Consider the following 14988-nt stretch of genomic DNA (forward strand, 5'->3'; position numbering starts at 1 on the left):
GTGCCAAGAAGCCTGGCCGCGGAAGAGGGACCAACACCAGTCCACCAGTGCTCAGCACAGTGGCGGGGGGAGTGACCGCATCCCGTCGACCGAAACGACGACTTCCAGGAAGTTCCAGGTTGTTATCTCCTACTCGGAGTGGAAGCCATCGAGCTTGGCAACTTGAAATGAGCCGAACAGCAGCAGGAGCAGCCTGCAGCAATAACAACAACAACAGCAGGAGACGGCAAGTACTCCAATGTACCGTACCGTACCTTCCTACCTTAAAGCTAGGCGGTGCAGAGTTTGCTCCAGGAACCTTCGGCCGATGTGGGCAGCGGCAACGACGGCATTCTGTGCGGCAGGAACACCACCCACTAAACTGGAACAGTCTGCACAGTCTGGATGAAGTGCCTTCAGGTTTGGCGTGACTACGTGGGCGTCCACGTGTGTGTGCTGCTGTTTCCTCTTTTTCTTCATCCTCCTCCTCCTCCTGCCCCTCCTCCTCCTCCACCTCCTCATCTGTCTCTGATGGACACACCATCTCTCCTCACCGAATCCCTCTCTCCACTAAGGTAGCTTCTAACCACCTGCCACCGAGAACCCCACCACACCTCGTTCTTCCACAATCTGCGCATAGCAAGATGACCGGCAGCGCGGCGGAACCGTCCCCAGTGCAACGACCGGGCATCATTCCTCCGATGGTGTTGCAGCCGGGTCTGGAACAATTGGATTCACCTGTGACGCTGTCAGAAGACACAGAGTTCCCGATACCGACCTTCACAACAGCGAAGGTTGATCGACAAAAACGGAGAATGCCGCAGTGTATTGCGCATCGCGGGTTCAAGGCGAGATTTCCAGAAAACACACTGCTCGCATTCGAAAAAGCATTGGATGCTGGAGCGGTAGCGTTGGAAACCGACCTGCACGTGACTAAAGATAATGTCGTGGTTCTGAGCCATGACGCGACTCTAAAGCGATGTTTCGGCCAAAAGGACAAAATCATTGATCGCACGTGGGACGAGATCAAAGACTTGGAAACACTAGCCGCTCCACATGAGCACATGCCTAGGTTAAAAGATCTGTTACATTATCTTTCACAACCTGAGAAGGATGAGGTCTGGACGCTACTCGATATCAAGCTGGACAACAACGCGGACGATATCATGCGTCTCATCAGCACGACCATCGCTGAAGTGGAGCCTCCACCTAGCAGACCGTGGAATGAGCGTATAGTGCTCGGAATATGGGCTGCCAAATACCTACCACTAGCACTGAAATACCTTCCTGGCTTTCCTGTCGTACATATTGGTTTCAAGCTTTCATACGCACGACACTTTTTCGATGTCCCCAATGTCGGCTTTAATATGCTCTTGCCGATGCTGATGGCTCCTGGTGGAAAAAAGTTCATTTCCGATTGTCAAAAGAATAAACGACAGCTGTTTGCCTGGACAGTAAACGACAAGGATAAGATGGAGTGGTGTATACGACGCCGAGTCGACGGCGTGATCACGGATGATCCTTCCATGTTCGTGGAAGCGTGCGAGAGCCACGATGAGTACAGCGCCGAGCCCATAATACCGGTGGGCTTCAAGTCGATTGTGGAAATGCTGCGAATATACATTATTGTCACGACTTTGTTCTGGGTGTTTCGACGCCGACTCAACCCGACTGCCAGTTCAGTCTTGATAGAGAGGACTCCCAGGAGAGCATAGATAGAGCATTGCAAAGAGAGAGCATAGAGCGTTGAGAGATGAGAGTAACGAGCAATCACGACCGCAATGATAGACATGTCGTAACGTAGACGATGAGCAGGGGGGTGAATATAACAGGACCTATCTACATGTACCTTCAGCCCATTGAGAAGTAGTCTGCTGGTCCTCGAAAGAACCCAATACCTCGCGACGTCCCATTAGTATGATTCTTTTGATCATTGGACGAGGCATCTCCGAGGCCTGCTTCCATCAGGGCGGCACTCAATGTTTCACCAGAGATATCGATCCCCACCAAGAACCGTGCGAGTTCTCGACACAGTTCCCAGTCATTGGCGTCTGCAGCTCGCTGCAACAGCTGTGCAAATTCATGAACCTGGAAGGAATCCTCCTCGAATGCGTGCAGCACGAGCAGATAGCCCGCCGCAGTGTTGAGCTTGCCTTGGGCGAGAGATTGTTCGAACAATTCCATGACCGGCGGGAGGTACGAGAAGAGCGTCTTCCAACTGCGCAGCTCGGTCTTGCGCGTGCAATTGCACACGACGTCTAAATACGAGTCAAATGATGACAAAAACGACAGCACCGTCGGCAGCAGCGCTGTCTCAGGAGGCGAGGGCGGATCGTCCACTTCTGCATCGAGCACATCGTGCAAGAGTACTTCCAGCGCATGGGAGAAGTATGGCAGATGTTGATATGAGCTCGACAGGTGGAGAGCTGCGGGCGAGTTGAACTCGGTCAAGTGGTAACGAAGCAGCTGGGGAAGGAATAGTTGCGTTCGTGGCGCGTGTCGGAAAAAGCTGAAGTTGACATCTCGACGCTGAACGATGTCGGCCTCGATGCCAGACACGATGCCCTTGCCAACGACCGCGGACAGGGGCGAGAAGTCAAGTTGCACGGCAACGGCAGGAGGCAGGTCGCGACCGAGCTCCGCGGGCGCTCGTGCCATGACATCCTGAATGTCTGACCACACGTGGAAACCTGCGCCATCAAAGTACCACAGCGAATCGCGGAGACTATGTCCCAGAGGATGATCGAGTGATAAGCCGTTGAGAGGAGGCGTCGAAGCATCGGTTCCGTCACCTTTCAAAGATGTCACCGCCGATGGCAGATCACGAAGCAGAATGAAATACTCCACGTTCTGAGCAATGACACGCATGTCATATTTGAGCTCGCCGTGTTCGTTCGTCGAAGGCTGGAGCAGCACCAGCTTTCCGTCCACAAGAAAAATCACCGATGCAGCAGCGACGTCTTGGGAAGGGTCGCCGTGCTCGAGTTGCTCTTCAGGAAGAACCCAACTAATCGTGCGCACCCGTGGTGGCGCTCTGATGATGCCATGGAATCCAATCTGACCCACCTGCACCAGTTTGGGCGTGCTGCCACCCATGACAATGATATAGTGGAGCAGGACGTTATCGTAAGTATACACTAGCAGGGAATCGGCTCCAGAAACCGTGGTCGATATGGCAGCCGCCGAAAGCTTTTCTATGTGTTGGATGTGCGAGTAATCCAGGGCCTTCTCGCGCGAGTAGAGTCGTACCTCAGACCGATTGCTGGCTTCCACGGCGACTATCAATATGTGATAATGCCAGCACATTCCGCCCCGGACTGTGAACTCTTGCTCGGCTTGGGGGTCGTCAAAGGTACGCCAGCGCCCACTCGCGACACTGAAATGCGCAAGTCCTCGTCGCCCTGCCACAGCAACGTATTTGCCATCGGACGAGATTGCCGCTGATTTGATGGGCCACTGTTGGATGAGGTACTGCGAGGGAACCTGCACCGTTTGCCAGAGAGATATGTCGGACGGCAAGGAGGTCACGTCCGGAACATCATGTCCCTTGTAGATCATGATACTGTCGGTCGAATACAACAAGCCCCGTGAAACGTTGGCCGGCGTGAGGCAACCAGTCGCAGCATTACGAGCGATGTCGAGTACGTACAGCCGGTTATCCGCAAAGGGAAACAACGCCAATTCGCAGCCTCCGCCTATCCAGAAAGCCGTTCTCACACCATGAAGCCAACGCTCGTCGTTGGCTTCAGATTGCGCTCGATCTATGCTGAATGTGTTGGCACATGGTTTGCCGTACACAGTCCAAGTCGCCCAACCACGCTCGTATCCAGCAAAGAGGCAGTATCCGTCGGGCGAGTATGTCAGCGTTGTCAGCTTGCCTGTTGTAGCTGAGCCCACTGGCAACTGAATCTTGTGCGATAGTGGTATGTTACCAGTATAATCTTTGACCAGGTAAACGTCAATGTGCCCACTTGCGCAGCCAACGGCTATGAGCGAGAACCTAGCGTTGATGGCAACTTTGACCGCATGCCCATCTTTCGCCTCTGGTTCCCGGAAGCAAAAGCCCTGGAATAGACACTCGGGACTTTCTGGGTCGATGCTGCTCGAGTGTCTTCGTTGTACGGCATAAGCATGTCCATCATTTGTGATCCAGCACGTGAGATTCATTGGCCGATCGTAAATGATCTCAATCACAGCTGTTTTCCTACCGAGCCATGGCATGCGGGCGACGAGCTGAGTACTGGTTTGCGACACTCCGCTCTGAGCTACCCATTTGATGCACTGCAGGGCAGCTGGCTTCTGCGTAGCTACTACGAGCTCGTCGTCTAGCGCCAATGCTCTACTGATTCCTGCATCGATCCTGATCACCATGCGAAAGCGTATGCTGACCTCACGGATGCCCTCCCCTTCTCCAGAGGTTGCCGCTGCATTCACAGTGCTCGGCTTGCGCAAATGACTGTATCCATCGGTACTCTGCTTGCGGTGGTGTCTGCTCGCTTCTGGCAGCGCCACCTGATAGACGCGCGTATTGGCGTCCATGGTAATCGAGTACATGATCATATATCCCAATGTAGTCTGCACGACCACGAGCAGCGCATCAGGCCTTAGCAGCAGGGCCGTGTTGTAACCATAGGACTTCATGGACTGCGGTGAGCGCTGCACTCCCGCCAGAGCCAGAATCGGTTTGGTCTGCCATACCATCAGCGAGGACCTCGTCAAGGTCATGAACACGCTGCCGCCCCGAGAGATGGTCGCGTCGACGATTTCGCTGTCCAAGGCCGATGGGCCCTCGGGTGCCGCGGGCTCGTCTGGGCTCTTTGCACGGCCGTTCGGCGCGGGCTCGGACTGAGTCTGTTCGTGGGAAGCATCGCTGGGTGTCGAGGCAGAGGCGCTACTAGTACTGTCGTGGAGTCCATCGTCCGAGTGCACAATGGCTGAGTCGTGGAGGGAGAGGGGGTGTCTGGACAGCGAGTAGACGTTCGGCGCGCCAATCGGCCAGTACATGGCAGGGTCACAGTCACGGCGGTTGGTGTCGTCTCATCGTATTGACGTCGTCGTACTGTCTGTCATGTGAGCATTCACTCGCAGGCAGCGCTGTAGGAGGTGATGGCTGTGCAATTGGGTCAGTTGCCTGGGCTGGGCTCGTCAATATTCGACGAGCACAACGTAGAGTAAGGGTAGCTACCCCAAGAAATGCCTTGGCTTATTCAGCTCAGCTTCGGCTATGCACGAATAAGAATGACGCGGTCTTCCCTTCCCGGCGGCCCGGAGTCTGTCGCCAACCTCGAATAATCAACAGTACATTCATTATACAAGGACACGGACACCAGACACGGACACTCACAGGATCGGAGCACACCCCCTTTCGCACTGAGAATAGTCAGTTGCCGGCAAGCACACACCTGCAGGACCTGGCTCTCCGCCCCTCCCCGCCGCCGACGACATGGACGACTTCCAGAGTGACACCGACAGCGACTACACGAGTTACTGGCGCGACTGGGTGAGTGCCTTCCAGATGTGATTCGAACCGAAGCCCCCTGCCTGCCTTCCTTTTCGCCTGCTGCCGCCTGCTTGCTTGCTCGCTCGCTTGTTTGCTTGCTTGCTTGCTCCTCGCCGCATCTTCACTCACTCCCTCCTCCCTCCCTCCCTCCACCACCCTCCCCGCTCTCCGCTCCCCTCCCCCCCTCCACTCAGACTTCATTGCACAACATGCCTTTCGACCGGTTTGGAAACTAGGAGTTCACGCCTTGGAGCCCGCCATCTATACCAAGCTCGCGGCCATCACGCATAATGCCTTCATCCGTTCAAGAAGCACCGTGGAGCAATAGCGTGCCTAGACCCAGTCAAATTTCAGCCGTGCTGAAACTAACTAGAGAACAACAGTTCATCTCTTCCCGAGGCAACGAATACTTCTGCGAGATTGACGAGGACTATTTAACGGATCGTTTCAATCTTACTGGGCTCAATACCGAAGTACAATATTACCAGTATGCTCTGGATCTGGTCACCGACGTCTTCGACATGGAAGTCGACGATGATATGCGGGAACAGATCGAGAAGAGTGCCAGGCATCTCTATGGCCTTGTGCACGCTCGCTATATTGTTACGACTAGGGGTCTTGCAAAGATGGTACGTTACGTTATTCTAAGCTCGAAACTGACTTGTCCCTTTCTCCTCCCCGCCTTCCCACTGACCCTTTTTATCAGATGGAGAAATTCAAGCAAGGAGTCTTTGGCAAGTGCCCGCGTGTGATATGCGAATCGCAGCATCTCCTGCCCATGGGTCAACACGATATTCCCAACACATCCAACGTGAAGCTCTACTGTGCCAAGTGTGAGGACATCTACAATCCGAAATCGTCACGGCATAACAGCATAGATGGCGCATACTTTGGCACGTCTTTTCACAACATTCTCTTCCAAGTCTATCCAGCGCTCCAGCCACAAAAGACGCAGCGCAGATACGAGCCGAGGATCTATGGCTTCCGAGTGCATGCCAGCGCGGCGCTGATGAGATGGCAAGAGGAACGCAGAGAGGAGATGAAAGATCGCCTCCGTGCAAGGCAAATAGAGACCGGGTTTGAGGAAGAAGACGAGGTCGACGAAGAGATCGAGTCGGACGATGATGAAGTGGATGAAGAGCAGCAGGATGGTATTGATGACATGTTTGAAATGCAACCAGCGCAGGCCGTGCAGTAGACATGGCATGAACGACAGCTCCCTCTTAGGCTCCCGTGGAGCTGACAAGAAGAAAGGACGGTAACTGCGGAAGATCATGGCTGTGCTCAGCCAGACGAACATAACGATCGCTCATTAAAGGACGTACTAAGGTATACATCCTTGGAACAGTACTCGATCACGAGTGCCACGATGGTGCTCCCAGTTGCTTGACATTGAGCCTCACCATCCCGCCTGGACAAGTCAGATACTTCAGTAAGATGTTGTCTATCGATGATGCCGCTGACTTGGGCACGCGAGCGAAGGCAGATGGGGAGTAGGCAGCTAGAAATCGGGTCAGAACAAACGACGGCGCGACAGAGCTTTAGAGGCTCGACTTGATCGCGCCGGCCTCCCGTGGTGCGATCAGAATTGGCTTGATTGAGGAGTGCAGTCATGGCTGGAGAAGCAGCATGGATTGTGGTGCAGGGATATATTGCATAGGTAGCGTTCACCTTGAGCACGCAAAGACAGAATACAGTTCTCTTTTTCACTACGCAATCGCGCCGTTTTCTGCTGCAGAGTCAAGCCATCTTCCCACGTGGCATCGGGCATGCTTTATATCCGAACAATTCTGTTTGGGAATACCGTCTTACCTCCTATGTCAAGATCACTTTGGGCAGCTCGCTGAGCCAAGCCCAAGAAATATGGCATGTACCTTATCCTCTTCACAACACATTCTGTAAGTTTTATGTTTCTCTCATACAAAAATGTCAAAAGAAGGAACGAACAAGAGCACTGAATACACAACCAGACTCCTACGGACATTTCGAATTGGTACCTACCTTACATTTAGTACCTGTAGGTAGCTGTACTTGATAAAGCTTCACAAGACGTCACCTGTATACGATAAGCGAGTACATGTAGGAGGTACTTGTATTTGGTACTTCTTTCCCCGGGGACGGGAATAACCTTGTTCGTAAGCATATCGTGCGACATTGCGGCTTGTTTGTCCTTTTTTTTTTCTTTTCCTTGTATGAAAAGCTTTGTAGCAACATCGACTATATAGTAAATCAGGTACTTGTCGCTCGCTCAGCGGGTGAGGGGGGGTTTTTTTTCTCAATGTTTTTGCTAGATTGAATGAGGTAGGTAAGGTAGGTAGGTAGGTAGGTGCCTCTAAAAAGATATTGATTTTTTTTTCTCGTTGAATTGGAGAATGTTCAATTGTCTGGTAGGTAACAATACATCTCCAACGATCTTGACAATGGTTTTTCTATCTTGTGTTGGTACAGGTATTTCGCCATTCCCCGTGCCAAGCCAAGGAAGCCACTACCTGTACTACCCATCTGTGCATCCATGTTTTAGGTAGATCTCAATTCCCAAACGCCTCATATATCTTTTTTAGCTCCAGAGTGGACTGAGACAACCTTATATAACCAGGTCAGTATCCATGCGCCACTTGTGGGCAACTAAGACATGTTTAGTCAGTATCCTGGATAGAATCTTTTGCTGGTTACGATGAAAGGGGAGGTAGTGCTACAAAATGTAACAGATAAATTGTCGGGACTATTGGATGAATGGTATTTGTCTTACTGTTGGAACTGCCCGTGTTCACTGACGATAGGTCAGGTAGGTAGCGTTCAGCCGATGGAAAGCGCTATTACTGTCACGTAAAGTTCGAGTGGAAAGGTCTCTAGCTGGTCGCCCTACTGTAAGGAGAGGTAAGGAGGGAGGTACATTTTCTTGACAACCAGTTGCCAGGGTCTCGCTTTCCGTCGCCAATCATCAGCCCGGCCCAGCCACACTGTGGCAACGAATGTTACAGCCTCCTCCTCCTCCGCTACTTGCTACGACCTCGATCTTCAGAGTTGTTGTCATTACCACTTCTCGGGGAGCACGGGACCTTTCGGCCGGGATACCTATGACTTTTTTTCTTTTTTATGTATTAATTCCCCCGGTCTAGCTGATGATGATGATGATGATGATGATGAGGCTCATGCACACCATCACCACCAGCAGGACAGGGCAGGACAGGGCAATCGATGAATAGATGCCGGGCCTTCCCGCTGTTCGCTGGCCGGCTGCTGCCTACTGCACGAGTATAAGGACGTATGTCAGAGATGATGGGTGAAGTGGGTACCTCCTACCTCCTTCCTACTAAAACAGATGTCGCCCTTTCCTGTTTCCTTCTCGAACCGGGTACGAGCGTGACTTTTTTTTAATATACTAACTTCCCTACCTAAGGTGGCTAGTTTTGCTCGGCCCTGCATCAGCTGTGCGGACTTGGCTCTCTCTTGTCTCTCTCTCTCTCTCTCTCTTTTGTCTCTTTCTCTTTCTCTTTCTCTCTCCCTCTCTCTATATATAGGTATCTACCCCAACAAGAAATCGCCTTTCCATACATCCATATCCTTACCTTACATACCTCTCTTCTCCTATCCTCCCGGGTTTCCATCAACAATGAAGCTCAATATCGCCGTCGCTATGACGGCGCTGGCGTCTGCGCTGACGGCATCTGCACTTCCCGCATCACAAGATACCATCAATACCGGACCCGCCCCCGCTGTGGTAGCAGACTACGATGCGATTGTTGTGGGTGGAGGTCCTTCTGGTTTGGCTGCTGCGAGCGCTCTGGCACGGGTCCGCAGACGGGTGTTGATGATTGATTCGGGCGAGTACCGGAATCAGTACACGCGGCGGGTTCATGATGTGTTGGGTTTTGATGGTAAGTTTGCATTCATGTATCAGGCTGATTCCGGCGGGGTGGGAAGGATGAAGCTTGATGAAGAGGCGATTTTTCTTTGTTTATGTGCCATTATTGATTGCTTGTTACAGGCGTTACACCGTAAGTGAAGTGATCGACGCGGCAATACTCCGGGGAATGGGTAGACTGGGCTGTGATTCCTCTATTTTCCCAGAGAGAAATTTGCTCACCTTGGAGTAATCTGCGTTTAGTGCCTACTTCCGCTGGAGAGCCCGTCAACAAATCTTGGAATATCCTACTGTCAAGTTGACCAACGGCACTGTCACCAAGATTGAATCCACTGGAGATGCCAAGCTCACTTCGTTCAGCGTCACAGCCAACTTTACTTCTGATGGCAACCTGACGACGGTAACTGCTCGCAAGATTATTCTTGCGACTGGGCTGCGCGATATTGTGCCACCAGGTCTGTTGGAAAGCTGGGGCAAGGGAATCTATTGGTGCCCGTGGTGTGATGGCTTTGGTAAGTGCACATTAACAGATTCCCCTTCACGCCCCGAAACAAGCACAAACATCAATCAACTACGTGGACGCTGGTCTTTCATAGCCCGACTTCCTGCGGCAATTGGCGGCTAACCGGTCGTTTAGAACACGCCGATCAGCCATATGGTATCCTGGGGCCTCTTGACAAGTCGGGCAACACTCCCCTCGAGACCTTGACGCTCAACAAGGATGTGATTATATTTGCCAATGGCACCGACACACCCGAGAACCGTGCAATTGTGGAAGGCAAGCTACCGGGCTTCGAGACTTGGTACAAGGTCCACAATATAACTGTTGATAACCGGACCATTGTCTCGGTGGAGCGTCTCAAGGACGCCGGTCTACTGAACGAGGACCCCAGCAAGGCCACGCTGCCAGAACATGACCTGTTCCAAGTCAACTTTAGCGAAGGAGAGCCCGTGCAACGCGCCGCGTTTGTGACCAATTGGCCTAGCGAGCAAAAATCCAGTGTGGGTGCGGATGCTGGCGTGTGGCTCTATGGAGGCAAACTTGCGGCGAATATGTCAGCCGGCATGATCACCAACGTTCCTGGTAGGTTGTCTCTGAAACAGAACCAAAAAAATCGACGCGGTCTCGGCGTGGCTGACTCTGTGCAATGAACAGGTATCTATGCGGTTGGTGATGCCAACTCGGACAACTCGACCAATGTCCCTCATGCCATGTGGAGCGGCAAGCGTGCTGTAGTCTCCCTCCACGTGACACTCGAGACGGAGAACGCGAAAGCTCAGATTGCGGCGGCCGGGGTCCACAAGAGAGCATTCATCGAGGAGGACGAGAGAAAGGTGTGGGAGAGAATGGAGGATGGGGTGCTTCATGCAGGTCCTTTTGAGCGCATGTAGTGTCATGATGTCGAGGTCATGAAAAAATACGTTCTCATGAAGGAGACATCCACTCAATCGCATATGCGCCTATCCCAGTACCAGCCACTATCCGCGGAGAGCAAGTAGTAGCGTCTTGACGAGCAGCACATTTCTCCAGCTGCAGCAATCTCTTCTTGGTCGCAGGACTTTCTCTTCCTGTTAATTTCGCTTCCCAGATTGCAGCGAGTTGGAGAGAGGATATGACATCCTCTTTTTCTACTTCTTCATTATGTTGTTGATGAGGGCGGCTCTTCCTTTCTCGAGAGCGAAGAAGAAGAAGAGCTCGGGCTTGTAATTCGCTGAGATTGGAGTAAAGATCTGGGAGGGTGGGATGAAATCCTCCGGTATGATTGTCGTCGTTGTCGTCTTCGTCGTCAAGGACTTGGGAGATTGTATTGTGGCCCAAGGTGATGAGATTTGTAATTTGTTTTACCGCAGAAGAAGAAGAAGAAGAAGTGCGATGGTTCTTCGTCTGCTGCTGCTGCTGCTGCATGAGGAGAGCAGTTTTCTTGGTGGTGAAATCTACCACTGCTGTTCTCACTTGCTCGTGACGACGCATACTTTTCCCATCATCATCATCAGTAGCATTATCATGTCGAGTTGGCAGCAGCTCGCAAGCGGGACAGCGACATGTGAAACCCCATTTTTGCGCTTTAGTTTGTCGTTCGGGTCGGGAGAGCAAGATGCTGAAATATGCTATTTGCACTTCCTCGCCTTCGTGGAGATTGCGGAGGGCATGTACGACCATACGACCTTCTTGACGACGACGATGATGATGATGATGAAGACTCGAAGCGGTTTTTTCGGCAGCCGTGATGGTAGAAGTGGACGATGGATAATAACAGACATGTGCATTGGGCACGCAAGAGTGATTAATTCTGGCAATTTGAGGAAACAATGCACGATAATTGCAGCCCATGCCATTTCCCACATCGACATTGAAAGCGTTGGTCTGCATGATACTAGCCACCAAGACCATTTCTTCGACCGTAGCAGCATCAAATCCCCGCTCGGTAAGTTTTTCCCGGAGTCGCTGATCTCGCTGAGGGACTTCTTGATGGCTCAAAGCGAGATAGCGGCGTTGGAGGGCTTCGTCGGAGCCTGGTTTGCGTAGAGAGATGAATTGCTCGTAGAGTTGAGGCAGGTCGTCGGTGGGCTCGAGCAGGATTAGAGGGGCTTCGCGCAGAATTTCGCTGTATGCGGGGATGCTCCGGGTGGTGAAGAGGCCGAGACCACGTCCTTCTCCAGATGATCGGGTTTGCACGTGGGAGGATGGTCCCCGGAGGAGAGAGATGGGATCGGGACGGGCAGATAGCCAGTTGTTCGCGGCGAAATTGCTGGTTTGGTATATGTAGGGCGCCATGGCAGACACCAGAACTACCTTGGGTATCCAAAGCTTGACTGGTGTAGATGCATCGGCCCGTCTGTCCTATGTTGCAGACATGTTGGTAGTGATCACGGGTGTGCCAGCAGACTAAGGTGTAGGTAAGGTACAAGTATATACTTCCCAGTTTGGTGTTGTGTGCGTGCGTGTCACCATCATCAAGCGGGATGGCCGATGGCATGGCATGCATGGTGGAGGCAAGCTTTGCTTGGCGGGTCTTGGCAGTGCTTAAGTTCGTCTTCCTCTCTCGACGTGAGCATCTCAACATACTATCCCTACTGACTTGAAGTAAGGTACTGGCCTTATTAGACGGCAGGTAAGTTAGTGCTTGAGGATGAGGGATGGATATTTGTACTCTGGTGGCTATAGGTAGTCCTACCAGTGGCGCAGATGGAGCCTGCCGAGCTACCGAAGATCCGATACCACACCTACACCCACTTCCACACTCACATCCATTCAACTCCGAGATTAGGTTGCACTCGAGCTGGGAATCCCTAGACGAGAGGCCCAGTGGAGCCGAGCTGAAAAATCGCAACACCGGATCACGACGCTTCGGCTCTCGGGTCGAATGACATGATGATCCATGAATGAGATAAGTCTAGCGAGCGCATGCGACCGACGGACCCACACGGCCTGGTCTACTGCGCCGGTCCATGATAGCTATAGAAGCAGTTAGATTATTAGATACCTACTGCACCTGGACTCTGCTCTGTCTGTCCATCACTCTCCACGCCTACCGAGCGACAGGCGCACCGCACGACATGGCAGACAAAAAGATTGCCGCCACCGAGACCATCGGCTCAGAGAAGGACAGCAACAATCATCTCAGCGATAATGACAATAACAACAACCACAACATCTCATCCCTCGCGCCGCCAGAGAAGACGAGGTGGGAGCGTTCGTGGCCGACTATTGCATGCGGAGCGGGACTCTTCAGTGATGGCTATCTGCAGTCTGTCATCGGCCCCGTCAATACCTGCTTGAAGACCATCTACGGGACTGCATATACTGGCAGCAATGCTGCGCAGAATGTTACCTCTATCGCATTCGCGGGAACTGTTCTGGGACAATTGGTTTTCGGATACACAAGCGACCACTACTCGCGCAAATGGTCCCTCCTCGTCTCCACCATCATCTTGTTCGTCTTTGCCGCTTTATCTGCTGGCTCTTACGGCGCAGGAGGAACACTGAGTGGAATGATTGCTGCCCTCACTGCGTATCGCTTTCTGCTCGGAATTGGCATCGGGTGAGTATTGCGTACCTTGGGTTAGTATTCGAACGCACAACTGATACCTGTCGCAATCAAGTGGAGAGTACCCTGCTGGCTCTGTAGGTTGTGCAGAGTCGACTGGCGAACTCAAGGAGGGTCATCGCAACAGGTGGTTCTGTCTCTTTACGAATACCCAGATCGACTTTGGCTTTACTGTGGGCTGTCTAGTGCCAATGAGAACGAGTCTCCCCCATTCCCTCGAGTCTGCGGGTCATCATACTAACAGTACGCAGTTATTACGCGCATTGCCCCCAACAATCTCGGTTTGGGTAAGTTGCAATTCTCCAGACCTGTGAAGAGGCACAACTGTGTGGCTATGGCCTGTGCACTGACACGTCGCAGTCTGGCGTCTTTCCTTAGGATTAGGTGTAGTCCCACCTCTCAGCTTGATGTACCTTCGTTTCAAGATGAAGGAGCCAGAGTCATTCGCGCGTGAGGGTTTCGTGCACGTCAAGACCCCGTACTGGCTTGCCCTCAAGTTCTATGGCCCTCGCCTTTGTCTGGTTGCGGGCATCTGGTTCATCTACGACTTCTTGACCTATCCATTCTCCATCTACTCCAGCGCGTGGATCGATGTGATTCAGCCCGATGCAGCGTTGTGGCAAACCTTTGGCTGGTATGTATATATTGTCATGGTCTCGACTATCGCTCGGAAGTACTTCTTTTTCAATTCACTTGCTTACTCATTACCAGGTCTGCACTCGTGAATTTCTTCTACCTCCCTGGAGCCATTTTTGGCAGTTTTACTTCCGACTGGATGGGTCCTCGTCGCGCTCTCATGACCTTTGTCGTTGCACAAGGTGTAGTCGGTAAGCATCCACTTGGCATCACTCACATCGTGTCTGAGATAATCGCTCACATGAAATTCTCCGTTTCGTAGGCTTCATCATGTCGGGCTGCTACGGCTACCTCAAAATGCCGCAAAACATCGGCGGCTTCGTAGTGGTATACGGAATCTTCCTCGCGCTCGGTGAGATGGGACCTGGAGACAATATCGGCTTAGTAGCGAGCAAAACTTGCGCGACTGGCATCCGAGGGCAATACTATGCGATCGCTGCGGCATGTGGCAAAATTGGGTACGCCATTTTCTGACTTTTTTTTCCCCTGTGTTGCCAGTGACTGATTGACTAACTGACCCTTGCAGCGGCTTCATTGGCCAGTACATTTTTCCATATATCCAAGATGCTGGCGGGCCGGCAGACAGTGTCCGCGCAGGGCAATATCCCTTCTACGTGGCGTCCAGCCTGTGCTTTGTGTCCGCTTTTCTCGTATGGTGCTTGCCTACGATCAACCAGGACACGATCGAGAAGGAGGACATTCAGTTTCGAGAATATCTGGAGGCGCACGGCTTTGATACTACGAAAATGGGTGATCAGCAGTGGCAGAGGACACAAAGTGTGCATTCTGCACGTGCAGAGGAGACCGGGAGCGATAGTAAATCTCAATGAATGACCGGAGCTACGACAGACTTCCAATAAAGAGAAAGCAGAGACAAACCAAATATTGATTAGAACTCCATTACCCCACTACCCCACGTCCTCAAATCGCGCGCCTCAAATTTCCCTCGCGTCGAACGC

General features: G+C 52.3%; 6 protein-coding genes across 6 annotated transcripts; 4 read left to right on the forward strand and 2 right to left on the reverse strand.

The window, feature by feature from the left end:
- Positions 1–797: 797 nt before the first annotated feature.
- On the forward strand, positions 798–1517 carry SEPMUDRAFT_10026 (PLC-like phosphodiesterase; the record flags this gene model as incomplete). The annotated part of the gene is made up of 1 exon (XM_016900503.1): positions 798–1517. A coding segment is annotated over one exon (720 nt), but the record flags the coding sequence as incomplete, so codon positions are not given.
- Positions 1518–1797: 280 nt separating this feature from the next.
- On the reverse strand, positions 1798–5128 carry SEPMUDRAFT_145987 (RIC1-domain-containing protein). Its single transcript, XM_016903389.1, has one exon. It carries the CDS (start codon positions 4981–4983, stop codon positions 1831–1833), a length of 3153 nt encoding a protein of 1050 aa, XP_016764978.1. The 5' UTR covers positions 4984–5128; the 3' UTR covers positions 1798–1830.
- Positions 5129–5330: 202 nt separating this feature from the next.
- On the forward strand, positions 5331–7186 carry SEPMUDRAFT_145988 (casein kinase II subunit beta). Its single transcript, XM_016903390.1, has 3 exons — positions 5331–5479; positions 5863–6108; positions 6186–7186. The coding sequence occupies exons 1-3, from the start codon at positions 5423–5425 to the stop codon at positions 6675–6677; spliced, it is 795 nt and encodes a 264-aa protein (XP_016764979.1). The 5' UTR covers positions 5331–5422; the 3' UTR covers positions 6678–7186.
- A 1984-nt stretch (positions 7187–9170) lies between these two features.
- On the forward strand, positions 9171–10872 carry SEPMUDRAFT_76478 (uncharacterized protein). Its single transcript, XM_016910142.1, has 4 exons — positions 9171–9361; positions 9588–9856; positions 9982–10428; positions 10501–10872. The coding sequence occupies exons 1-4, from the start codon at positions 9291–9293 to the stop codon at positions 10734–10736; spliced, it is 1023 nt and encodes a 340-aa protein (XP_016764980.1). The 5' UTR covers positions 9171–9290; the 3' UTR covers positions 10737–10872.
- On the reverse strand, positions 9862–12384 carry SEPMUDRAFT_129719 (SET domain-containing protein). The gene has a single exon (XM_016902305.1). The coding sequence runs from the start codon at positions 12118–12120 to the stop codon at positions 10771–10773; it is 1350 nt and encodes a 449-aa protein (XP_016764981.1). The 5' UTR covers positions 12121–12384; the 3' UTR covers positions 9862–10770.
- A 495-nt stretch (positions 12385–12879) lies between these two features.
- SEPMUDRAFT_76482 (MFS general substrate transporter) lies at positions 12880–14925 on the forward strand. Its single transcript, XM_016910143.1, has 7 exons — positions 12880–13387; positions 13449–13594; positions 13645–13680; positions 13754–14027; positions 14105–14220; positions 14292–14487; positions 14556–14925. Exons 1-7 carry the CDS (start codon positions 12903–12905, stop codon positions 14857–14859), a joined length of 1557 nt encoding a protein of 518 aa, XP_016764982.1. The 5' UTR covers positions 12880–12902; the 3' UTR covers positions 14860–14925.
- The last annotated feature ends 63 nt before the right edge of the window (positions 14926–14988 follow it).

This window comes from Sphaerulina musiva, assembly GCF_000320565.1.
Source record: "Sphaerulina musiva SO2202 unplaced genomic scaffold SEPMUscaffold_1, whole genome shotgun sequence".
Lineage (NCBI taxonomy): Eukaryota > Fungi > Ascomycota > Dothideomycetes > Mycosphaerellales > Mycosphaerellaceae > Sphaerulina > Sphaerulina musiva.